The sequence below is a fragment of the Muntiacus reevesi genome, chromosome 6 (assembly GCF_963930625.1).
Source record: "Muntiacus reevesi chromosome 6, mMunRee1.1, whole genome shotgun sequence".
Classification (NCBI taxonomy): Eukaryota; Metazoa; Chordata; class Mammalia; order Artiodactyla; family Cervidae; genus Muntiacus; species Muntiacus reevesi.
This window is the reverse complement of record NC_089254.1, coordinates 31,358,058-31,383,833: the sequence shown is the minus strand read 5'-3', so window position 1 is coordinate 31,383,833 and position 25,776 is coordinate 31,358,058. Positions and strand designations below refer to the sequence as shown.

The 25,776-nt window shown below is 42.6% G+C and overlaps 1 protein-coding gene across 1 annotated transcript in view; it reads right to left on the bottom strand.

Annotated features, from left to right (window-relative positions):
• The window catches only part of ABCB4 (ATP binding cassette subfamily B member 4), a 69,317-nt gene that overhangs the window by 9,365 nt on the left and 34,176 nt on the right, over positions 1-25,776 (bottom strand). Inside the window, exons 14-22 of the mRNA XM_065938963.1 lie at positions 22,975-23,136; positions 19,987-20,148; positions 16,129-16,275; positions 13,744-13,848; positions 10,773-10,850; positions 9,084-9,167; positions 7,636-7,839; positions 3,706-3,806; positions 2,029-2,169 (exon numbers count right to left, since the gene is read on the bottom strand). Of these exons, the coding sequence (XP_065795035.1) occupies positions 2,029-2,169; positions 3,706-3,806; positions 7,636-7,839; positions 9,084-9,167; positions 10,773-10,850; positions 13,744-13,848; positions 16,129-16,275; positions 19,987-20,148; positions 22,975-23,136 (1,184 nt within the window). The remainder of the gene's footprint in view (positions 1-2,028; positions 2,170-3,705; positions 3,807-7,635; positions 7,840-9,083; positions 9,168-10,772; positions 10,851-13,743; positions 13,849-16,128; positions 16,276-19,986; positions 20,149-22,974; positions 23,137-25,776) is intronic.

Sequence of the window (25,776 nt, the reverse complement as noted above, 5' to 3'; positions counted from 1 at the left end):
ATGGCACTTGGCTTCTTGTTTTGGTTTGTAAGTTAATTTTTTTCTATTTTTAAATTCTTTTTAAAAAATTGAAGTATAATTGATTTACAAGACTGCATTAATTATTGCTGTGCAGCAAAGTGTAAACCTAATTATTAAAGTGTGTTTTAAGTACACAAGGCTGGGGATGGTGGGTAGAGTATTCATGTAAATACATGAGAAGGTTGATGACCAAAAATCAAATTTTCAGAGAGAGATGAACAGCTCACCTGTAGCTAGCTGCCTGACTGACCTTCCTATAGAGCCTGCCATGCAGCCTTAGTATGAAAGACTTTAAAGGCTATCTTCCAATTACCCAGAATTTAACATTTTAAAGATAAAAATAAGACAGCTTTCAAAAGCAGGGCCAATTTCTTCGATGGCGTTTTTCTAGACAGTATGCATACTCCAAGTGGTAATTCCCAACTGGCTGTTTGCATCTGTCTCTCCAAAACCACTTTCTACTCTCCATCTCTACCTGACACCATCCTCCTTCCTCTGTGCCTTAGAGGCTGACCTACAGGGTCTGCGTCGAAAGGTTTCCTGTTCCTCTGGCTCCTGGTGGCATTTGGCAAGGACCAGCACAGTAGGGATGGAGGCTGGAGGAGAGGGGCCAGGGCGTTTGTTGTGTTGGTCCCTTGTCTGGTGGATAGTTTTGGTGTTCCCCCCAGACCGCGTGCTGGGTTCTAAAAATCCCTCCCTCCTCTTGCCCTTTAGGCTTAAGTAGCATCTTGGAAAAGACCCTGATGCTGGGAGGGGTTGGGGGCAGGAGGAGAAGGGGACGACAGAGGATGAGATGGCTGGATGGCATCACCAACTCGATGGGCATGAGTTTGAGTAAACTCCGAGAGTTGGTGATGGACAGGGAGGCCTGGCGTGCTGCGATTCATGGGGTCACAAAGAATCGGACACGACTGAGCGACTGAACTGAACTGAACTGAACTGAACATCTTGATGGTTCCTAGTTAGGCACTGCTGACCTCGATACCTCTCACACCTTTAAAAACAGACCCTGCATTGTTTTAACTGGAGGATTATTGCCTTAAATGTCGTGTTAATTTCTGCTGTACAACAGTGTGAATTAGGTCTAAGTAGACATGTACCCCCTCCCTCTTGAGCTCCCTCCTCCACCCCGGCCCTCCCCTCTAGGTCATCACAGAGTCCCGAGCCTGTGCTATAGAGCGGCTTCCCACTAGCTAGCTATTTTATACATGGTAATTTATATATGTCAACGCTACTGTCCCAATTAGAGAGACCCCGTACGTTGCAAGATCACTTGTCCCTGCTAGGATCCTGACTGATGCAAAGATACATATTTCTTTTTCATGGTTATTTTAATTTTGATTGAAAACAAAAGAACAGCTTGTAAACTCTTTCACTTTGTCTGTCTTGACCCTGTTTTTCCTTTTTTTAAAGTTGTTTGCTACTGCTTTAAAAATCATCCCATCACACCAGAAATATGCCAAGTGATCTTAAAAGAATAGCTTCCCCTTGGCAAGACTAGACTGCAACCTAATTGAATGTATTTGGCATATTTTGAAAGACCATTGGTTAGCCTTGGAAACCAAGACAATAGAAAGGCTAAGAGGCAAGAGTGGGCAGGGTCATCCCAGGTCTGGTTAGGGAAGAGAATCTTTCCCAGATTTCAGTCATGCATTCCTATCCCACTGGCAAGGCCATCGTTGGTTGCCCATAAATAGGAAGCTATTTAACCTCTTGAAGTTTTCTAATTATGTTTTATTTCCACATTGAGAATACTGGTTATCCTCCTGTCCTTCTATGTATTACTAGAAGTCTGGTTTATGATTGCGTACACTAGCTTGGCTGACTTCAGTCCACTCGATAAATGAAACTACCCTTGGAGTACCGACGACGTCCAATTTTTGGAGTAGATTCAACTCTCTGGCTTCATCATAAATTAGTTTTTCATCCTACTAAAAACTTTTGCATAGACCTACTGAAACTCTGTTATGGAATAATGTCAATAAATTTTTTTTAAAAATTACTTACAGAATAACATCTCTGAAGCGCATGTGTCCATTTACGATGAGATAGGCACCAAATCGGAAACAACCAGCATAGGAAAAATACATAAATGCTTGTGAAATACTAAAACTAATCCCATAGACATGTGCCTTCCGCACAGAATTCCTGAAAAGCAGATTAGTATATCTGTAACCATCTCTTTAGTCTCTTTAACACTGGGTTATACAAACAGCACAACTTCTAAGTTTAGTCTACTTGGTAAGTAAGTCTACCTGCTCCCAATTATAATCAGAGGAGGTGATTTAACCTCTCTATATATCAGCTTTCTGATTTGTAAGAGGGGGATAACCAGGATACACAAAACTGCTTTGAGATCTAAATACACAATATAAATGTCTAGCACAGTACCTAGCTCACAGTGGATGTTCAAATGATAGTTGCTATTCTTATTACACATGAATATCTAGTAATTCAGACCTTCAACACATGACATAAACATGATTGTTGTGTTAAAAATAAAGGATGTCAGAGTTAAGACTGAAGTTTGAATGATCTAAATTCGATTGTCTAATATTATCTCGTCTTCTGTGACTAGTTATAGTCTCTTATGTTTTGGATTATAGTCTGTTCATGCTTTGGATTTGGAAAAGTAGGGTCAGCGAGATCTACACAGGCACATCAGAACTTCTTCCTGGAACTGGATCCCGCCAGCCCCAGCACAATTTGTTCTACACCATTTCTAATTAGACCTCATGCTATCTTCTACTACTAGTTTCGCTACTTTATTACACTTCATTATTCTAAATCCTCCAAAAGAACAGTAATTTATTTACTTTCAGATTAGAAGGAAGGCACTTGGTAAGAGGGAAAATTCAAAGTATTACTTATTTGGCTAGTTTGACTTATGTGCTGTAAGCAGTATTACAATACTTAATGTTACTGAACAATTTACAGTGCTACTGACATGTATGTCAGACATCAAAGGGACAGAGAAACGTCGACACATGAAGTATACATAGCTAAGAAGGTGGCTACACTGAGAAATTCACAACTATCTCTGTCCAAATAGGTAAGTGTCCAAAACCACTGTTCTGGTCCACAGAGTTGTGATTCAGCTCGGGTTCGGGCCTGTCAGTGCTAAAATATATTCATTCATGAGAACCGGCCCTAGTTGGAACAAGTGGCAAACAGATGCTGGAGACTTGTTGAGTTGCTCAAGAATAAAGGAGAGAAACAGACTGTGTCTTTGTTTTCAGGATAGGGTGGATCTGGCCCTCATCCAGAAAACAATGGAAACTGTTTAACCCCAAAGCAAGTCTCATCTTTGGTTTAGTCTTACACAATCCAAAGAAAATAAAGGCTTGAGCAACTGCCTAAAAGAATGTTTACCCTGAATCACCAGATGGGTTGTTTATGTTGCCTGCACTGGTTAAAAAAAAAAAAAAAGTACTCGTGCAGCCCTCTGTTCCTGTTAGCTCTCAGAGACCCAATCATACTATTTTATAAGAGATGTAAAAATCCAATCTTATAGTCCAACTGCATCAAAAAATTACTTGTTTTCAGTGAGATAATTATTGAAAAAAGGCTATCCTTATAAGCATATCATTATTTGCAACAGCAATAAAAACTGCAATCAAAAATTCAGCCTAAAATTTGCAATCAATAATACTAGGTTCTTAGTAACAATCATATGCTCATTACCTGTAAGCTCCATACAATTTTTCAACATACATGGATTCAAATTTTCTTTCCTGGGTCAAGGACACGACTGTCCTAATATTTTCTATTGCCTCTGTTGCAATCTGTAACGTAGGACAGACCTTGATTAGAAGTGGGGCTTAAAAAAAAAAAAAAAGAATTGGGGCTTTTAGTTCTGAAATAATAAATGCTTCTGAAATAATAAATAATACTACTTCTGAAATAAATAAATGATAAATATACATGTATTTATTATATATATGTAATATATATAAATAAGTCTCAGGGCTCTGTCCAAAGAACTCCAAAGTTTCCATTGATGAGTTTCCTATTCCTTCAGTTTGCAGAGCATGGGCATAGTGTGTTATTCAAGACAAGCTCTGTGAGAAGCCTGGGGCATCTTCAAAGCCCCACTGGCTGCACTATTATGTACGGTGAGCAAGCCTTCCTGTGCCCTAGGCTGAGAGACGGATCAGCTTAGGGCACGGACAGTGGTCTGGACATGAAACCAAATTCTGTTCCCAGCCTTGCCACCAGGCAGTTACTTGACTGGCTTTAGTCAAACCCCTGTGTGACTTCGCTTTCTTTATAGGGTAGGATCTTGGAAGAGATAATCATGCTAAGTCCTTTAGTCATGTCCGACTCTCTGAGACCCCATGGACTGTAGCCCACCAGGCTCCTCTAACCCTGGGATTCTCCAGGCAAAAATCCTGGAGTGGGTTGCCATTTCTTCCTCCAGGGGATCTCCCACACTCAGGGATCGAACCTGCATCTCTTATGTCTCCTGTGTTGGCAGGTGGGTTCTTCACCACTGAGCCACCTGGGAACCCCCAAGTGACTTCTAAGAGCCTACTGAAGGTGCAATCATTTCTTCCCTAAGGTACACTGCTTCTTAGGAAAAAAAATGCTTATCCTCATTTGAGAACATTCCAACTGTAAACACTACGACCTGGCCTTAATGATGAAACCAGGACAGACCTCTGACTGATTTAGGCCACTTGGATTTAGTTTCTGCACTTGAAGGCAACTCTGTGACTTGGGAGGGCCTGCAGATACAGAGGTGAAGGTCACCAGAGCATGTGTAGGAAGCTGGCCTGAATATTCAGTGACTGAGGAACAGAACAAATGTCTGAACAGACTCAGAGATGAGAGAGCTAGCGGCTTTAAGAGAGGAGCTGCTGGGGGCCCTGCAGTTACCATCAGCTGTCTGTGTTCCCCTCACTCCCGCATGTGCTTATAGCAAACCCTTTGACCCAAACCCGCCAGAGCAGTTTTCTGACTGTGACAGCTAAACCACCCCTGACTGAAGTTAATTGTCTGTGACTCTGCTATTTAGCCTAAATCAGAGTTCTCCAGTTGACTCATCTAAACCATTGGCACAAGGAGCATGAGACAAAAATCTAAAACGAAATCTTAGGTTGGAGACTTTTATCTCAGTTCTCAGCTTCTGGAACCTGATAAAAGAAAGATATTCAATACTTCAAGCTGAAGAGCCTTTTATCTTTATTATAAATGAAACATCTAACAGTAATCACAGCCGGAATAGAGAATGTGCTCAGTCCTGTCTGACTCTGTGTGACCCCATGGACTGTAGCCTGCCCGGCTCCTCCATCCATGGGATTTCCCAGGCAAGAATACTGGAGTGGGTTGCCATTTCCTCCTCCAGGGGATCTTCCCAACCCACATCTCCTGCATCTCCCGAATTGCAGGTGGATTCTCCACCGCTAAACCATCTTGGAAGCCCCTGAATAGAGAATACAGATTGGCTTTTACTCTGTGCCAGATATTACCTCATGTGACAAGCCTGTGAGGTCCGTGTTCTTATTCCTGTTTGCACAGGTGAGGGGACGAAGGCTCCAGAGTTCATGAGTAGGCGGGACAGGATTCCCTACCAGGCTGTTTGATACCAAGTCCCTGCTCTTAACCCATTATGCTCTTCTACTTTCCCTGCTTTGTAATTGACACAAGGAGAAACTAGTTGTTAGGACTCTCCACCCAACTTCTCGTTTTCTGGTCCCTGGATTAAGTGCTTCCAGGGTTCACTGTGGTTCAGTAGGCCCCTCATCTCAGTCAGCAGGCAGGGCCTGAGTCAAGAGGGTGACTAAACAGCCTCCCTCCCTTCTTCCCAGTCCAGCAACCAACACCCTCATTACTAAGCCTTTTCTGGAAAATGAAAATGGGAAATTATCCCAAGTCCCCATGTTCCTGAACATGACTAATCTGCACACAGGTCAATGAGAACTTTAGAAAAACACCAAAAAACAGTGATGTGGCAGAAGAGCAGAGGCCGGGGGAGAGGGGGCGGCAGAGATTCCAAGACCTTTCTAACCCTCATTTTGGGTTAATCAGGAGTTGACACAGTAAACCAAATTGCAATATGATTGAATTGCTGATAATTAGTATCTACAATTTCTAACCTCTCATTAAAAAAAAAAAGAACCCTTATGAGGTTAAAGTAGCTACTAAAAATATTTCAGATGGGTCAATGTGAGTTGTTCATCCTCTGATGCCTGAAACGACAGAGTAGTAGCTGAAAGGAACCTGGGACATTATCTGGTACAATTTCTCACGTTACATAAGTGAAAACTGAGGGCCAGAGAAGTGGGGGATCTTCTCCAGTGTGATATACCCTGTGGCTACAACGCTAGGACGGATGATCCAAGATGGTGTTTTGTTTGCCACGCTGTTCCATCCTAACCGCCCTACTCCTGCCAGAAAACCCTGCCTACTTTCAGTGTCATTGGCCATTTTTAACAGAAGTGAGGCTCTATCAACTAGATTTAAGATGTCTTCTTCCATGTAACTGGTCTAAGAAAAATGACAGTTTCCCTTCTGAAATGTGAAAAGCAGTAGGGTTCAGGAGAAAGGGAACACACACTGTGGGGTGGTTTTTAGTGGTGACAAACAAGGAAATGATGCCATAAAGGAGCCACAGCCACAGCCAAGAGGGTCTTCCAGGACTCTGGGTATGAGAGCTGAAGTCTGGGAATCATGCTGACTGCTTTTCTTCCCCATGAGCGAGACATGCAATCTGCCCCACCTCGAGTAACCATAACTGTATTAAGGCCTAGGTAGTATTGTCTGTGAAAAGGCTTTGCAAAGGCTGTGCTGTAGAAACTACATCACAATTTTCACTATTTCTTCATTTCTTAATGTTTCAGTAGAGCATAATATTTACATAAGTAAGAGTAAAAAAAATTCCCGGTTGTTGTCTACATTTAACATTTAAATACATGTACGTCTAAATAAAATGTAGGTTTAGACACATTTAAACCCATATGAAGAGGCTATATAGTAAAGAACTTTGAAATAGACTAGGACTTGAATCCCAGCCATGCCTTTAACTTGTTTCATTCTTGAGTTCCGCATTTGTAAAATTGGCAAAACATTAGTACTTGACTCATAGGATTCTTGTGAGGATGAGTTGGAACATATAAATACTTAGAACAATAACTGGCTCAAAGTAAGGTCCAAGCTTAAGTGTGTGCCCAATTGCCATTACAATTAGAATCACAAATCTGAGCATTACTGCCCTCTGGTGGCTGCCTAGCTTAACTACAGAAATCACAACCAAGAACAGGACTGTCTACTTCGCACACTAGACTTCTATTTCTCTGCCTCTTCATCTGTAAAACAGGGGTAACCTTTGTCCTAACAATGGCATCAGTGTACAAAGTAAAAGGTAAAACAAGCTCTGAAAGCTCAGAAATTCTCTGAATATAGCACTTTCTATATGCTAAAAGTTTTACATTAATTATCCCATTTTCGAGTTCTAGGCATTGATACAGTAAGATATTTCAAACTCAGTATTGACCACTATTAGTTGTAGGGAGCACTAACATTATCAAAACATGCATGTTGTAACAAATCAATCAAATCAAACCCATGTCTTAACAACCATACTTATATCCACTGAAGCCTTATTTGACCCACCTTTCCAGCAGTTTCCAGTTCCTTTTTATCTCTTTTGGCATTTCCAGCCAGCAATTTCATTTCAACAATTCCTGATACAGCAATAATTGGAACAACCGATAACAGCAAAAGGGTTAATTGCCAACCGTAGATGAATGCTATGATAATACCAGTTCCAAGGTTAGCCGTATTCTGTGCAATCAGAGCCAACCTGGTCCCGGTGGCCTGGATGAGCAAAAGAAGAGAGGGAGCTGTAGTTGAAGTTGCAGATCTGTGAGCTGCAGCCTTCAGCCTCCTGGCCAGAACCATGAGACAGGGATTCATGCCTGTGCTAACATTTGCTCTCTTTCATTACAATAAACCCAAGATTGTTGTTATTGTTTAGTTGCTCAGTCGTGGCCAACTCGTTTGCGACCCCATGGACTGCAGCATGCCAGGCTTCCCTGTCGTTCACTGTCTCCCAGAGTTTGCTCATACTCCTGTCTGCCTGTCACCCTCTTCTCCTCCCGTCCTTGATCTCATGCAGCATCAGGGTCTTTTCTAATGAGTCGGCTCTTCGCATCAGGTCCCCAGAGGAGTCTCCCACATCACTCGGGAGGCTCTGCCGCTTGTTCTCTGGCTGTGCCTTTCAACTCTCACTCCTTTCCTGACCACAGGGATTCAGCATCACAGAACCAGGTCATCACTGCTCTGCTTTGGGGAGAGGCTATGGGGCACATACACTTTTTCCTGAAGGCAATGTTTAATGAGGAAATAAACCTGACACTCTGGTCATTTTAAAGCCTGTCTGCTTCACTTGTATCAGAGGGAGGCTCATGAGCTCCAAGAGACCATCAAGTTGCAAAGGGGACAGATCCTAAGAGACCATCCCCTGGAAAACCTTCATAAAGATAAAGTACTGCTTCCACCAATCAGAAAACAAGGGATGTCATAGGGACATTACAGGTGACATCCTGCATTGTGCAGAAGCAATGAGCTTTGTGTAACAGGCCTCAGCCCCAAGGCTGGAGGCAAAAGCCAGGGAGAGGGCGACACCCTCCGGAGCCAGTTATTGGTTCAGGGTTGGGTATGTGGCCCAAATTAGTCTAAGTTAGATTTAAAGGAAGGGTGTTCATTTGGTGGTTGAGGTCCAGGTATGCCTTCTCTTCCACTGGATGAAAAACAAGGAGGCTTATAGCTCCGGTTGCTCCCAGAAGCCACCTTGTGGCCACAAGGGAAGGAGCCTCGGGGTGAAGCCAATTCTGAGGACTGAAAGCTGCTGAGAGTCAACAGACAGAGTCCTGGGTCCTTTTGGACACTTGTGAGCCAATGGATCCATCAGTCCTGAAGTCTAACCTTCCTCTTTGTTGTTCAGACCAGTTTGAGTTTTCTGTTATTTGCAGCTGAGACAGTTTAAAGGTGGCAGCTATGCCATGTGTTTCTCCCAAACCAAGTCAAAGAAAAACAGTAGTAGAATGAGGTCTACATACCCCTTGGACTTGCGAGGCATCCATTGCAAGTCTTGTAGAAAGTGCACCAGTACTGTTTTTATGATCATCAAACCAGCTCATGTCCTAAGGCACACGATACACCTTTAAATTAGTTCCAGATTAAAACAAGCAGAGAAAAATCGGATGAAGCATCTCAAACTCTCAATGCTGAGGAAGTACCCACTCTGAACTTGGCTGTTGGAGTTTAGGGGAGACCTCCCATGTGGCGGGGAGCCCGGGTCTCTGCCCTGAACACACAGTGGGAGCCCACAGGACCCCTCCCAGCTGTGCCCGGAAAGCACACCATGGGTGCGGGGCTTATCCAGATAGCAGCCAAGCTCACCGCCAGCTTCTCCGGAGACCGCGGTGCCTGCGGGTCCACCCACCCACTCCTCAAACCTGTTCCCCCAACACCTGCTCCCCGATGGGGCCACTCCGCTCACAAAGGGTGGCGGAGCTGGGTTGGACATGGCTCTTTCTTCTAAATTCGAGGCGTGAGATCATCAGCCCTGGTTTCTCACCATGTTTTGCTGTGTTTATTTGAAGCAAGGATGAAAGAGACTATCTTAGGGCTTCCCTGGTGGCTCAGTGGTAAAGAATCCACCTTCCAATGCAGGAGACGAGTTTGATCCCTGGCCCAAGAAGATCCCACATGCCGTGGGTCAACGCAAAGCCTGTGCACCTCAACTATTGAGCCTGTGCTCTAGAGTCCGGGAGCCCCAACTACTGAAGCCCGTGTATGCCCCAGAGTCCGTGCACTGCGGCACGAGAAGCCCATGCACCACAACTCGAGAGGAGGCCCCTCTTGCAGCAACTAGAGAAAAGCCTGAACAGCAACGAAGACTCAGTGCCACCAAAAATAAAGAAAGAAATAAAATTTAAAAAATTTAAAGTCTTAGATATGATTTTAATTATATGCCCCTCATCCACAGAATCTTTTAGTTTCATATAAAATAATTTTCCCTACATAGCAACAGTTTAAAAGACACTGAAAAAAGTCTTGCACAGAATATGATACCAGCCCTGTGCCCTCCTGTGAGCCAGAATGTCATCCGTTCCTGTCAACTACATGGAAAATATTCTGGCCCTCTCTTAAGCCTTCTCTATAAAATAGAGAATTCATGCCTGCACATCTTCCCACGAGTCCTATACTAGGCGTCACCCTCCTGACGGGGCCCACAATGCACGTGATAGTCCCAAGACCAGCACACCATCTGGGACATAGTGAGTGACGCTGGAGTGAACCAACATGGAAGAAGAGGTCAAACAAAACTCAATGATCAACACGTGGTGACGCCCATAGTAAGTCGCATCAACTGTTGGGCAGAAACCCTGCCAACCACTGTTGCCTTTGTTGAAAGGCATCCTGGTGTCTCAAGTGACTCCGAGGGCCTGCACAGAATCCAGAAAACACAGACAGATCCTTGAAGTGAGAGTATCCACGTGGATAGAGGGAGCTGCAAAATAAGCCCCCAAAGTCATGACATACTGCTGTTGCTAGCCCCTATTTATTACATAAACTAAGCCTATTCCCACGAAAACCCTAAGAGGTCTTTGGATGCTGAAGGACTAGTACAACTAGCAGGGATCTGACCAGTGCCTACATGAACACCCGGGACCCACAGTACAGAGGGCAGCACAGTGAGGCCCGAAAGGAAAGGAAAACAGTGCCCTGGCGCGCACACCTACCTGTCTCAACATCGCTTTAAAAGCCATTGACCGCAACCTCGTGGTGAGGATCTCACCAGCCTTCCCAAACGTGAAGCCCTGGGCAGGAAGAAAGGCTCTTGTCTCTCTTAATCATCACAAGCATTCTGACACAAGTGTGTGTATTCACATGGAATTCTATAATATTTATATATGACTCAACTATTCAAATAACAAAGTCTATGATCAGATACTAACTCAAAGTCCCAGCTTCAAATTCATGTGCTGCTAGATGTATGCTATTACAATTGGAATAGATAAACAGCAAGGACCTACTACACAGCAAAGAGAACTATATTCAGAATCCTATGATAAACCATATGGAAAAGAATATTTTAAAATGCTTATATATGTGTAACTGAATCATTTTGCTGTACAGCAGAAATTAACATTGTAAATCAACTCCACTTCCATAAAAAAACAAAAATAAAAAATTCGTATACTGGTAAATCATTGGTATGCAATAGAATCCTAAGACCAAAATCTGTAAATGTGTCTTAGAAATTGGCTTCTGACCCATTCTAAAGAGATTTCCTTTTAAAAACTCTCATGGACAACATCTCAGGGAGAATAATATTGTCTTAATTACAACCTTCAGAGTGTACCTACTGCTTGAAGCAAAACGGTCTCCAATGCAAGTAACAAAATTCTATGCTGGGATGAATTTTGGCTCCTGTAGTTTACAGAGACATCACTTTGCCAACAAAGGTTCATCTAGTCAAAGTTATGGTTTTTCCAGTAGTCATGTATGGATATGAGAGGTGGACCATAAAGAAGGCTGAGTGCCAAAGAATTGATGCTTTTGACTTATGTTGCTGGAGAAGGCTCGTGAGAGTCCCGTGGACTGCAAGGAGACCAAACCAGTCAATCCTAAAGGAAATCATCCTTAATGTTCATTGGAAGGACTGATGCTGAAGCTGAAGCTCCAATACTTTGTCCACCTGATGCGAAGAGCTGACTCACTGGAAAAGACCCTGATGCTGGGAAAGACTAAAGGCAGGAGGAGAAGGGGGTGACAGAGGATGAGATGGTTGAATGGCATCACCAACTCAATGGACATGAGTTTGAGTAAACTCTGGGAGACAGTGAAGGACAGGGAGGCCTGACATACTGCAGTCCATGGATTTGCAAAGAGTCAGACACAAATGTGTGGCTGAAAAACAACAACAAAAATTGGTCCCCAAGCTTTTTGGCATCAGGGACCAGTTTCATGGAAGACAATTTTTTGACAGATGGGGTGGGGAAATGGTTTGGGGATCATGCAAGAGCATTACAATTTATTGTGCACTTTATTCCTATTATTATTACATCAGCTTCACCTCAGATCATCAGGAGTTAGATCTTGGAGGCTGGGGACCCCTGGTGCAGACAGATGTCTCTAGTGCTGGCTCCAAGTGAGTTTGCTGCTTCCCCGTCACAGCTCTGCTTGCTCTCAGATCAGCCAACGGTCAGTCTACTTGTCTTCTCCCAGCATCCTTGCCAGACACTTCCCTCTTTCTAATTACAGAGAGCAGCCCAGATGTCCACAGCTGGGCTTGCTTCCGGGGCCCCGGGATGGGTCTCCAGCCACGTTGAGTGTTGGTGCAGGCATGTGGGGTGCTCTTTGGGAGCACATATCACTAAGCCGAGAAGATGGGTGGTCAGTACCCCTGGAGTCCAGGCCTAGAGCTCGCTGATTTCCTAGAGTACCTTTGCTGGCAGATTGCTCAAGGCCTGGCCATCTGCCCACTGTTGGTGCAGCACGTGTTTGTAACTAGCTCCACTCCCTAACATACCGGGGCTTGTGACTACATTGGACACTGAGCTGCCACCAGCAAGGCAATCATTCCTAAACAAAAAGCTTGGCTTACTTTTACCACTGGCTCAACAACAGCAAAAGAGAAATACACTAGGCATGACTAGGAAATATTTTGTGGACTTAATGGATTGTACTAGAAAGGCACTGAGTTAAAGAGACAAAAGGCCACTGGTAAAAGTCTAGGTAGACAAGTACAGAGTTTATTAGTTCATTTTGGGCAGGTCTATAATATCTAAATGCAGTATAATGTTCATTCTTTCAAAGAGTTCATCAATTAGGGAAGAAAAGATCAGAGAAGTTTCTTGATATTATGTAAAAAGTAAGGTGGCTTAGATAGTAAAGAATCTGCCTGCAATGTGGGAGACCCAGGTTTGATTCTAGGGTCGGGAAGATCCCCCAGGGTAGGGAATGACTACTCACTCCAGCATTCTTGCCTGGATGATCTCATGGACAGAGGAACTTGCTGGGCCACAGTCCATGGGGTTGCAAAGAGTCAGACACAACTGAGCAACTAACGCTTTCAGTTTCAAAAAGAGAGTGCTGTTTACTGATTTTTGTTTCAGTTTATGTCTTGTTGCGTTTAAATGGGACTTATGTTGTCCTGTGAATTATAAAGTCTCTTTCCTCCTTGGCAATGAATGTCTGCAGAGGGCCAACCTGTAACATGATGTAACTTAGCATCCAGGGAAGTCACAATGCCTACTACTTAGGACTCTGCCCTCTCAAAGAGCCTTGTGCCAGCTTAGTCTATAATTCATTTCAGTCTAAGATTTGGAAACTCCAAATCAAAGCTAAGGGTTTTTACATTTTTAAAAAATTTTAAGAAGGATGTATACTTGCTTTACAATGTGTTAGTTTCTGCTGTACAGTGGCATTAATCAGCTATAAGTACACATAAATCCCCTCCCTCTTGAGCCTCCCTCCGATTCAGCCCCCCTCCCTCCCCTCTAGGTCATCACAGAGCACCGAGCTGAGCTCACTGTGCTATACAGCAGCAAAGCTAAGGGTTGGATAACTTGTTTCTTTTATTGGATTTTGATTAATCAATAATTAATCTATATTAACATATAATTAATGAAAATCTAATCGATAATTAATCTATATTCTCTACTTGAATATAGACTCGATAAAGAAGATCAAATTATAGGTACCTACCTGAAGGAAGAAAGTAAAAAAGGAAATAATTCCCAGGCCTAAGAAAAGCAATGAGAACATGTTGCATTTCTGCTGCTTCACTTCATCGTCTCCTGGTCCAAAAATCTACAAGAGGACATTTAAAATACCCACTTGGATTACATGAACCTTGTATATTCCTCCCAGAAACAATGGCTTGAGCATCCCATTTTAAAAACTAGGTTTTGAATATGTGTTGTCTTTTTTCTAACTGTGGTAAAATATATGTCACATCAAGTTAGCTAAGTGGTAGATTTTAAGTGTACCACGCAGTGGTGTGAAGGATATTCAGAGTGTTGTGCCACCTTCACCACCATCCATTTCCATAACTCTTCATCATCCACAATGAAATCCTGACCCATTCAACAGGGACTTCCACGACCCCACCCCTAGCCATCTAGTCCCACCATTCTACTTCCTGCCTCCATGAATTTGAGGAACAGGTTAAGTGCCCTACATATGAATGAGCTCAGTTCCAAGAGCAGTTTCATAAGTCCAATTTTTTTTTGTAAATCCAACAAAGTTAGCCTAGATACCCATACAAACACCATCAGCTGCATAGTAACATGTTTATAATACTTATTGCACAAATAATGCACACATAGAAAACAAACGCAAAAAAAGAAGGAAATCCTTTTAATCTTATAGAACAGAGCCCTGTAAAGTACAGTGGTACAACAGTGGCATACAGGGCCTGGCATGTGCGTTTGCATCTTTGAAAGTTCACAGCCTGGAGGTTCGTATGTGGAGGACTTGCTGTGTGTGGTTGTTGACATGGGTTGAAACACTGCACATGGACTGTGGTGGCTGCAGGCTCTCATGTTTATTCCTCTTCTTCTGCACCTGCTGTTCCCTCTGCCTGAACTCCTTCTGCCCCTCACCTGCCTCCCACCCCACCCCACCGGGCCTCGGCCCAAAGAGGTCCCTCCTGACCAAACTGCACGATACATCACCCCCATTGCCAGCCCCTCCACTGCCTGACTGTGCTTTTAAAATGCCTGCTATCCTGTGACATGTAATATACTTGTTTTGTGTGTGTGTGTGTTATGTATCTGTCCCAATAGAAAGTAAACTGTTTGGGGGCAGGACTTGGTTTATTTTGTTTTCTACTCAATCTCCAAAAGCTCTGTTTGACACCAAGAAGAGGCCCCCACATATGAATAGAGCCCACACTGTTTTTGAATTGCAAGAGAGTCAGGGATTACCTTATTCTGTACTGTAAAAACAGTTGGTGGGTTCTCCCTAATTCATTTATTTTTTTAATTTGTGGTCTTAACTGTAGACCAACATTCCAATTCAGAAGCATAATAAATTCTTTATATGATGGGGAATAATTCACCTCTAGCAAAAATTCTCTCCAATAACATTAGAGATTAACTAAGGTTATAAAATATAAATGTTAGATTTTATGGAGCCTTAGATATTTCTGATCACTTCTGATAAACATCCCTCAGGGAATTTAACAATTGGATTGTAGGAGTTTTCTCTCTGTGTCTCAGCCTCTCCAAGCCTTGTAAGGATTACTGAACAATGATGTAGTAGATAGCACTTTTTAATGCTTACTTTGAGGTAGACACTCTTAAATGCTTTCTGTATATTAATTGTTACTTATATCATCTCTCTTTTTAAAAATTTTTCTTGGCGTATAGTTTTTATCATCTCTTAATCATCAGCCTTTCTAGGAGGTAGGTTTGTTTTACAGATGAACAAACTGAGGTACAGCAAGGTGAAGCGTTTGCCCAAGTTTGCACGGCAATTGGGGGCTTCCCAGGTGGTGCTAATGGTAAAGAACCCACTTTTTTAAAATGCAGGAGACGTAAGAGACGTAAGTTCTATCCTTGGGTCAGGAAGGTGCCCTGAAGGAGGACATGGCAACCCACTCCAGTATTCTTTCCTGGAGAATCCCATGGACAGAGGGGCCTGCTGGGCTCCACAGGGTTGCAAAGAGTCAGACATGACTGAAGCGACTCAGCACAGCAATTAAATGGTGAGGGGGTCTGAGCCCAGAGCCCGGCCTCTTAAGCCCTTGAGACTTGAACTCTTCCACCACCTCACCACCCAGCCATCCTGTGAGGTGGGCATCTCCTCTCCACAAACAGGGTGGGGATCACGGCCTGACACCAGTTCACCCGAGCGGAGAGAGTGACTAGAACGCCTCCTTCAGGGACCTCGCAGTGTCTAATTTCCTTGACAGCATAACTGGCCGACTTGTTCTTTTGCCTCACGGTTTTCCTCAACAGGGAATGAAAGCCTTTGGCTTGGTTTCACTGGAGGCTGCCTTACTGCGGAGTGGACCGGGCTGGCATGAGAACTGACTTCCTGGTGAAGTGACTTCACTCCGGCCATCAGTGGTGTTCCCACACTCACCGCTATCATTTCCGAGAAGATGACCGAGAAGGCCGGCTGGAGCGCCCCGTTGGCGACGGCGCACAGCGTTCCCACCACTAAGTAGGGCCACTCTGTCTTGTTCAGTTTCAGGATCTTCAGAAAAGACACCGGTGGCACAGATTCATCCTAGAACACATACATCAAGACGAACAGGCAGCAACGCCACAGTCACGAGTGTGGACCCGGAGAGGGCCCGGCCTGCCCTCCAGGAACTTACAAGTGGGAGGAGCGAATGACGAGGCCACGGCAGACCACGGGAGGGTCCCACAGGATGTGACAAGATGCTAACTGTGTCCCTGTCAATCCTAAAGGAAATCAACCCCGAGTATTCATTCACTGGAAGGACTGATGCTGAAGCTGAAGCTCCAATACTTTGACCACCTGATGCGAAGAGTCTAGTCATTGGAAAAGACCCTGATGCTGGGAAAGACTGGAGGCAGGAGGAGAAGGGGATGACAGAGGATGAGATGGTTGGATGGCATCACTGACTTAATAGATGTGCATTTGAGCAAACTCCGGAAGATAGCGAGGGACAGGGAAGCCTAACATGCTGGGGTCCATGGGGTCGCAAAGAGCTGGGCATGACCGAGTGACTGAACGACAACAAACGGACTGCACAGCCTAAGCTGAGGGAGTCCATCACCCGAGGAGCGGTCCTCACGGTGTGATCGGCCTTTCTCTATCCCCGCCTCAGCAAGGGAGCAGAAGCAGGATCTGGGCACCAGATGCCCTAAAATTCAAGTCATGATGTTGGGGTCACGCAAGATATGACCCACAAATAGATGGGTTAAGTGTCGTCACCAACACAAGGCGTTGTGATTCATCTGAGGGCCTGGGCCTGGTCTCCTCACCCCAGAACCCTGCCTAGCACCTTATCCGTGTCATGTCCTAACTGACAAAACTAAAGTACCCACGCCCTTTTCTTTCACTACTACAAATGGTAGGGCAGACTAACTTTAGTCTGCATTCCCTACAGACTTCTGCTTCATAGCTTAACTTGTTTTGTGATTTTCCCCCCGTTTGTTTTTTTACACATCTCTGTGACTTTGTTTTAAGATGTCTTGGCTTATGTCTTGGCTTTCACTATGGCTCAGATGGAAAAGACTCTGCCTGCAATGCAGGAGACCCAGGTTTGATCCCTGGGTCAGGAAGATCCCCTGCAGAAGGAAAAGGCAACCCAATCCAGGATTCTTGCTGGGAAATCCCATGGTCAGAGGAGCCTGGTGGGTTACAGTCCATGGGGTCGCAAAGAGTTGGATATGACCGAGTGACTGACTGAATGACTAACACTTTATCTCCTTAGAAATGGCCCGATGCCTGGCACATACCAGGTTCTCAGCAAGTGTTGAACCTGATGTTTGGTCAAGCATGAGGGATTGAAGTTACATAAAGGAGAATATTCTTGGGAATTCCCTGGCAGTCCAGTGGTTAAGACTGTCTTAGCACTTTCACTGCCATGGGTTCAATCCCTGGTCAAGGAACTAAGATCTCACAGGCTGTGTGGGATGACCAAAAATAAAAATAAAAAGGAGAATATTCCGATTATAGAGGTGGTTTCACAGTAAACAAGATACCATATGTGCCTATGGAATCCCAAGGCCTTACAGTTGTTTAAATAGGTCACGTTTTTGTCCCTGTGAAATACAGAACATAGGAATAGTTTCTATTCAGCCCTTTGCTTTCAAACCACCCCTCTCCTGTGCATTTTAGGGGTTTTTTCCCTCCCTAGTTAGCACTATCTTTTAGACCTGGCCTCTAGCCTGATAAAGGAGCTCAGGCTGCTTTTCATAAGCAAACAGTCCTTCTAATCAGATTTAATCTACCTCTCTACCTGGACACACCGTTTATCCCTCTATGATGGCACCAAGGACAGTCGTATTGATTGTGGCATTTTCTGCCTACCCCTTTTTGCATTTCTCCAAGAGAAGTGCTCCTCTAAAATACCAGACTCCAAAGATGTAACAGTGTAACTATCCAGACAAATGCGAAAACATGAAACAAATACTTTACAGACAAAAAGGGAGAAACTGTTTATCTTACTTACAATAATACAGCACCACAATAATACAATGTTATTCTCTTTCCATAAATACACCAAGACTGAGACTGCTAAAAGAGCCCTTCTCATCTCTGCAGTGAATAACATCCTGGGCAGAGAAAAACAGACGCAATGAACTCTCAGTAGGATCAGTTTCTTCATGCCAACACAAGAGGTAAAATACACTCAGCTTTTATTAACTGTTGTTTCATTGCTAAGTCAAGTCTAACTCTTCTGTGACCCCCTGGACTGGATATAGCCCACCAGGCTCCTCTGTCCGTGGGACTATCCTGGTAAGAATACTGGAGTGGGTAGCCCTGTCCTCCTCCTCCAGGGGATCTTTCCGACCCAGGGATAGAACCCCTGTCTTCCGCTTGGCAGGTAGATTCTTTACCACTGAGTCACCTGGGAGGCCCCAGATTTTATGAGTAAATAACATCAAAGTGAAGGGAAAGTTGTTCAGTCGTGTCTGACTCTCTGCAGCTCCACGGTCTATACAGTCCACGGAATTCTCCAGGCCAGAACACTGGAGTGGGTACGTTTTCTCTTCTCCAGGGGATCTTCCCAACCCAGGGATCGAACCCAGGTCTCCTGCATTGCAGGCGGATTCTTTACCAGCTGAGCCACAAGGGAAGCCCAAAAATACTGGAGTGGGTACCCTATCCCTTCTCCAGGAGATCTTCCTGACCCAGGAATCGAGCCAGGGTCTCCTGCATTGCAGGCAGATTCTTTACCAACTGAGTTACCAAGGAATAACACCAAAATACACTCCTAAATCATTTCTTAAAGTCATAAAATATCTTTTCTTAGAATGTGTTCCCTTTCTATTATAAAAGTTTCTGTTAACTTGAATTAATAACATCCCAGTTACTTCTCTTGAGGTCCTTTGTGTTTTATACTGTAAACATGAGATTTGTGTAAACACTTGTATTATAAAGTGCAAGATGTTGACCTAAAAAAAAAATCCCAAGGTTTCAGGTGAGAAATATTAAAGAATGTACTCTTTGGCTATTTCTGGTTATTCTGTCCTTTTTCCTAGTAAGAGAATTCCAGTTTTACTCAGAGTAGCAATGCATATAGCAAAAAGGTTCCGTTTTCTACCCTCCCTTGTAGCTAACTTTGGACATGTGATTAAGTTATGGCCAATGACATAATTTTTTTTTTTTTAAGTCCTGTATGAGATGTCTGGAAAATCTTTGTTTCTTCTTGCTGCTTGGAACATAGATGTGATGGCTGGAGCTTCCAGAGTCATTTTAGATTATTGAGAGTGAAAGCTACATGCCAGGGTAATGAGAATAAATATGAAACGAGCCTGAGTCCATGGTAACCATGGTGGAGTTACCATTATAACCCTGGGTTTCTCACCTCTAAGTTTTTTTGTTTGTTTGTTTTAATGTGAAAGAGAAATAAAACCTTATTTCTCTTAAATTGATATTACTCTGGGTTTCCTAGTATAGACAATCAAAAGTAATCCTACATAATAGATCATGCAAATATTAGGGTCTCTTGTTTTAGACCAGCCTGGTATTACTCTGGATCTGAAAAATGAATGGAACATCTCGTTTTAATTTTAAGCGTCTAAGCACAAAGCCTATGTTTTGGGATCCCTTTTCATTGAAAATCCATTGTTAATTGGAATTGATTTCAATTTTTGACAAGTACAATTAATATTGGATATGTTCTTCTTTTAAGAAGAGTATGGCTCATGGTGGGAATCTTCTGTGCCTACAATATACTTGCAAGGCTACGGATTTCACCAGCAAAACTAAACAATGAAAGATAATTGAAAAACAACTTACAAGTTCACTGGTTTCCACATCAAAGCCATTCTGATACTGTCGTGAACTCCTCAGGCTTTTATGAAGAGAACGCCTAACTATGGGATGAGTCAAACCCATGGCAGGCTTTTCATCAGTGAGTGTGACTTTAAATTCTTCTGACTTGATCTGGCTTCCTGAAATCTAGAAGAAGAACAAAATGTTGAGTTGTGTGTCCAGGTAGATGTAACCTTCAAGTTTAGAACCAGTAACTATCATTTGTCAGGCATCTATTTTGTGTTAGGTGCTTTTCAAAAAAAAAAAAAAAAAAAATATATATATATATATATATACACACACATATATATAAAAGCTTTATTGAGACAAAATTCACATACCATGAAATTCACCCTTTGAAAGTGCTTTTTATAGTATATTCAGGTGGGGCTCATCACTATGAACAAAAATAGTGGAAGTGATGGAATTCCAGTTGTGCTATTTCAAATCCTAAAAGATGATGCTGTGAAAGTGCTGCACTCCATATGCCAGCAAATTTGGAAAACTCAGCAGTGGTCACAGGACTGGAAAAGGTCAGTTTTCATTCCAATCCCAAAGAAAGGCAATGCCAAAGAATGCTCAAACTACTGCACAATTGCACTCACTCACACGCTAGTAAAGTAATGCTCAAAATTCTCCAAGCCAGGCTTCAACAGTATGTGAACCGAGAACTTCCAGATGTTCAAGCTGGATTTAGAAAAGGCAGAGGAACCAGAGATCAAATTGCCAACATCTGTTGGATCATTGAAAAAGCAAGAGAGTTCCAGAAAACATCTATTTCTGCTCTATTGACTATGCCAAAGCCTTTGACTGTGTGGATCACAGCAAACTGTGAAAAATTCTGAAAGAGATGGGAATAGCAGACCACCTAAACTGCCTCCTGAGAAATCTGTATGCAGGTCAGGAAGCAACAGTTAGAATAGGACATGTAACAACAGACTGGTTCCAAATAGGGAAAGGAGTACGTCAAGGCTGTATACTGTCACCCTGCTTATTTAACTTATATGCTGAGTACATCATGAGAAACGCTGGGCTAGATGAAGCACAAGCTGGAATCAAGACTGTTGGGAGAAATATCAATAACCTCAGATATGCAGATGACACCACCCTTATGGCAGAAAGTGAAGAGGAACTAAAAAGCCTCTTAATAAAAGTGAAAGAGGAGAGCGAAAAAGTTGACTTAAAACTCAACATTCAGAAAACTAAGATCATGGCATCTAGTCCCATCATTTCATGGCAAATAGATGGGAAAACAATGGAAACAATGAGAGACTATTTTTTGGAGCTCCAAAATCACTGCAGATGGTGACTGCAGCCATGAAATTAAAAGATACTTGCTCCTTGGAAGAAAAGCTATGACCAACCTAGACAGCATATTACAAACAGAGTCATTACTTTGCTAACAAAGGTTTGTCTAGTCAAGGCTATGCTTTTTCCAGTAGTCATGTATGGATATGAGAGTTGGACTAAAAAGAAAGCTGAGTGCCAAAGAATTGATGCTTTTGAACTGTGGTGTTGGAGAAGACCCTTGAGAGTCCCTTGGACAGCAAGGAGATCCAACCAGTCTATCCTAAAGGAAATCAGTCCTGAATATTCTTTGGAAGGACTGATGCTGAAGCTGAAACTCCAATACTTTGGCCACCTGATGTGAAGAGCTGACTCATCTGAAAAGACCCTGATGTTGGGAAAGATTGAAGGTGGGAGGAGAAGGGGACGACAGAGGATGAGATGGTTGGATGGCATCACCGACTCAATGCACGAATTTGAATAAGCTCCAGGAGTCGGTGATGGACAGGGAAGCCTGGCGTGCTGCAGTCCATGGGGTTGCAGAGTCAGACACGACTGAGCGACTGAACTGAACTAAACAGGTGCTTATTTCTTAGCCTTGCAGCAGCCTCACATGGTAGGTTTTGTATTTCAAATGTGGAAACTGAGACTCAGAGGAGTTAAATTATTTGTCAGAAAACAAAACAAATTTTTGACTTAACTTTTTTGGAACCCACCCTCACCCCACTCCCTGCCACGTGCTCCCAAAGGGCAATATTTAGAACAGAGAATTACTAGAAACAAGTCACGTATTCAACTTTAGAGAAAGCATTGAGCATTTTATTACACATTAATGTAATTACTGCTGAGGACATATAAAATGATAGTATTTGGATGATGTGTATCTGAAATGTGAAGAAGAAATAGTAAAAATATGTACATATTAGTTAAAGTTATCAAAGCAAATGTATAAACTTTTACAAATAGAAGAATTGTGTTTACAGGATAAATGTTTTTCAGTTATTTGTTTTGCAAAATTGCTCAAGTGACTAATTTCAATAATAAGGCAAATATAATTATCAATAGAACCTGCTTTAGGAAATAGAGTGAATAGTTGTCATTGTTGTTGTTGTTGTTGTTTTAAAGGAAAACCAAACTCAGGAATTCCCTGGAGGCCCAGAGGTTAAGACTTGGAACTTTCACTCCTGTGGGTGCAGGGTTTGATCCCCAGTCGGGAAACTGAGATCTCTCAAGCCAAAAACAAAAAACAAAACACAGAACTATTCACTTCCAAGAGCCATGAATCTTGCTATTGGTTTTATTAGGATGATCTGGGAAGTATTTTAAGGTCTCATAGGACTTCTCCCAACTGCCAGAGATCCTGGCATCAGTCTCTTACCCCCACCTCCACTCTGAACATCCCTAATCTACTGGGGAAAGGACCTATTAGTTTGAACAGGCAATGAAGAATCACTGTCCTAAACAACAAGTTCAAAATGTTTTTGGCGTTTTCTTTTATTTCCCTCTCTTCCCACCTTTCTCTTTCAAGATTCTTTCAACGACTCTGAATTAAAGTCTCAGATGTATCCTTGGCATCTTTCTGATACTTCTGATTTCTCCGTACAGCATTAGCTATGTGATATTTTAATAAAGAAAGATATTATATAAAGGAAAAAACAACAGAAAAACTTCCCAAGAAGCAGATACCTGTGTGTTTACCAGCCTGAAGTACACCCCTTCCTTCTTCATTAGTTCTCTGTGGCTTCCCTGCTCCACAATGACTCCATCGTCAAATCCAGCGATGACATCTGCATTCCGGATTGTAGACAGTCGGTGCGCTATCACTATGGTGGTCCGGCCTTCCCTGGCCTAGAGGGGAAAAGGACAGGCATGGAGGGCAGCAGGGTCACACCATCCTTGCACTGTTGATTAACACACAATGAAGCACACAGATGAGGGTGTCTGTGGTTGATGCGACAGCAGCTCACCATCCCTGTGTGTTCAGGGCACAAAGGCATCACTCACACGTGAATGGATACAGGTGACAAATTCTGGACCAGACAGGAGGCCAAGCCCCCAGGATGAAGATGGAAAACTCTGGAGTTTCTCTAATGTTTTCATACCATTGTGAGGAGCCCTGGTTCTGAGTTATATGATATGCTAAAGACTTTAGCAGAAGCATGTGCAGAAGTTGTTGCTACATAAGGCCTTCTCCAGAGCACTTCTGTATGATTTCTTCTGAAGTGCCTGCAATTCTGTAATTACTGTGATTGTACCTTAGGCAAAAACATATCCTGAGGTCTGGATGGTTTAAATTCTGGTTCAAAGACCATCTCAGTCACAAACTCTGGAGAGGGGCCAGTAACTGTGATTTTTTTTTTTTTTTTTTTTAGTAACTGTGATTTTTAACAAATACTTTGGGTGGTTTTTATGGATACTGAAATCTACAAATCACCCCATAAGTAGTTCAGTGAGCTCACATTAGCTTGGTGGGTTTATGAATGGACATTTATACCCTGGAAAATTTCCATCAAATTATTCACATTATGTCATTAACAATAGTTATTCTTTATAATATTCATTACCCTATTAGACTAACAACTTCTTAAGACCACGCCTACATACTCTGAGGCAATAAAACCACATTGTTAGGATGTTATTTAGGGTGTGGCCCAAATCACCTAAGCAGTTAAAAACGTAAAAAAGAGAGGCTAGATTCATAATAGCCAAAAAGTGAGAACAAGTGTTCAGTTGATCGAAAGATAAACAAAAGGTAGTATATCCATACAATGGAATAGCACTGAGCCACGAAAAGAAATGAGATTCTGATACATGTTTCAATATGGATGGACCTTGAAAATATGATGCTAAGTTAAAGAAGTCAGTTAAAACAGACTGTTCCTTGTATGATTCTATTTATAGGAAATGTCCAGAATGGGAAAATTCAGAGAGAGAGAAAGATTAGTGGTTGCCAAGCACCAGGGTGAGGGTAGAATAGAGTAAGTACTATGGGGTACAAGAGTTTTTTTGTTTTTTTTTTTTGAAAGATGAAGATATTCTGCAGTGAGATCATGCAGATGGTTGCAAAATCTTGTGACTATATTAATACTAAAAACCAATGAACTGTACATTTAAAAAGGGTGAACTTCATGGTATATGAATCTTTTAAAAAGATTCATCAGTCTTTTTAAAAAGAGCATCCACAAAAATTCTGAAAAAGTTAATAAGTATCTGGGTAATATCTCCACTAGATACTAAAACATAAAAAGCTACAGCAATTAAAACAATAAAATCTAGAGGAAGCTATCACATGAACAATTTGATAAACAGAACCATATAGAAAGTCCAGAATAGAAATGTATTTTTAAGAGTTAGTGTGTGATAAATATGCATTGTCTATCAGTAGAGAAAAGGTAGACTATGTGATTAATGGTACTGAGTCAACTGTGTAGTCACCTGGAAAAAAATGTTTTTTTCTTCAACCCTTATACTAATAACCAGATAAATCAATCATTATGTTTCAATAAATATAAAAGAGCCTGGTAGCTCAGATGGTAAAGAATCTGCCAGCAATGGGGGAAACCCAGGTTTGATCGCTGGGTCGGGAAGATTCCCTGGAAAAGGAAATGGCAACCCACTCCAGAATTCTTGTCTGGAGAATCCCAGGGACAGAGGAGCCTGGCGGGTTACCGTTGATGGGGTTGCAGAGTCAGACACAACTGAGTGACTAACACACTTGAAAGCATAAAAAGACAGAGACGAGAGCATAACCCTACTGGACAACATTTAAGACTGTTCTTTGATTTTTAGCAATGGGGCCCCAAAGGAAATCTTCACAGATCTTTACTGATATACTAAGAAGGAAGTTGCACAGCTTTGTCCATGAATGATAAGGTATATAGATAATAATTTCATCAATCCAATTATATTCATGATACTAATAGTGATGAGTAACTGCTAACAGTGGCTGGGTTTATCATTATGATAACAATAGGTTAATGCTATGTCAACTGAAAAAAATAAAAACAAAGGAATTGGGAGTCAGACTTGTGAGTAAATGACCCGTGTGCAGGAGAAACAAAGTATGTATTTGTAAATTTCGAAGTTAGCAACTGTCACCCTTGACCAAAGAATTCTGGCTAGAGTAGAGGAGATGTGACACAAAAGAATAAGTTCAAACACCCCCAGGAGAACAAGACACTGGCAAACAAGTATCCCAGATTCAAGGAGACCAACTGTGAAGAAATCTGAAACTTCTAATGTTGGATGTGCAGGCGGGCTTCCCTGGTGCCTGTGAGGTGAAGAATCTGACTGCGATGCGGGAAACCTGGGTTCGATCCCTGGGTTGGGAAGATCCCCTGGAGGAGAGCTTGGCAGCCCACTCCAGTGTCCTTGCCTGGAAAACCCACAGACAGAGGCGCTTGGCAGGTACAGTGCCTGGGCTCCCAAAGAGCTGGACACAGCCATGTGACTGAGCACACAGCTCAGGGATGAGAGGCGGGCCCAAAC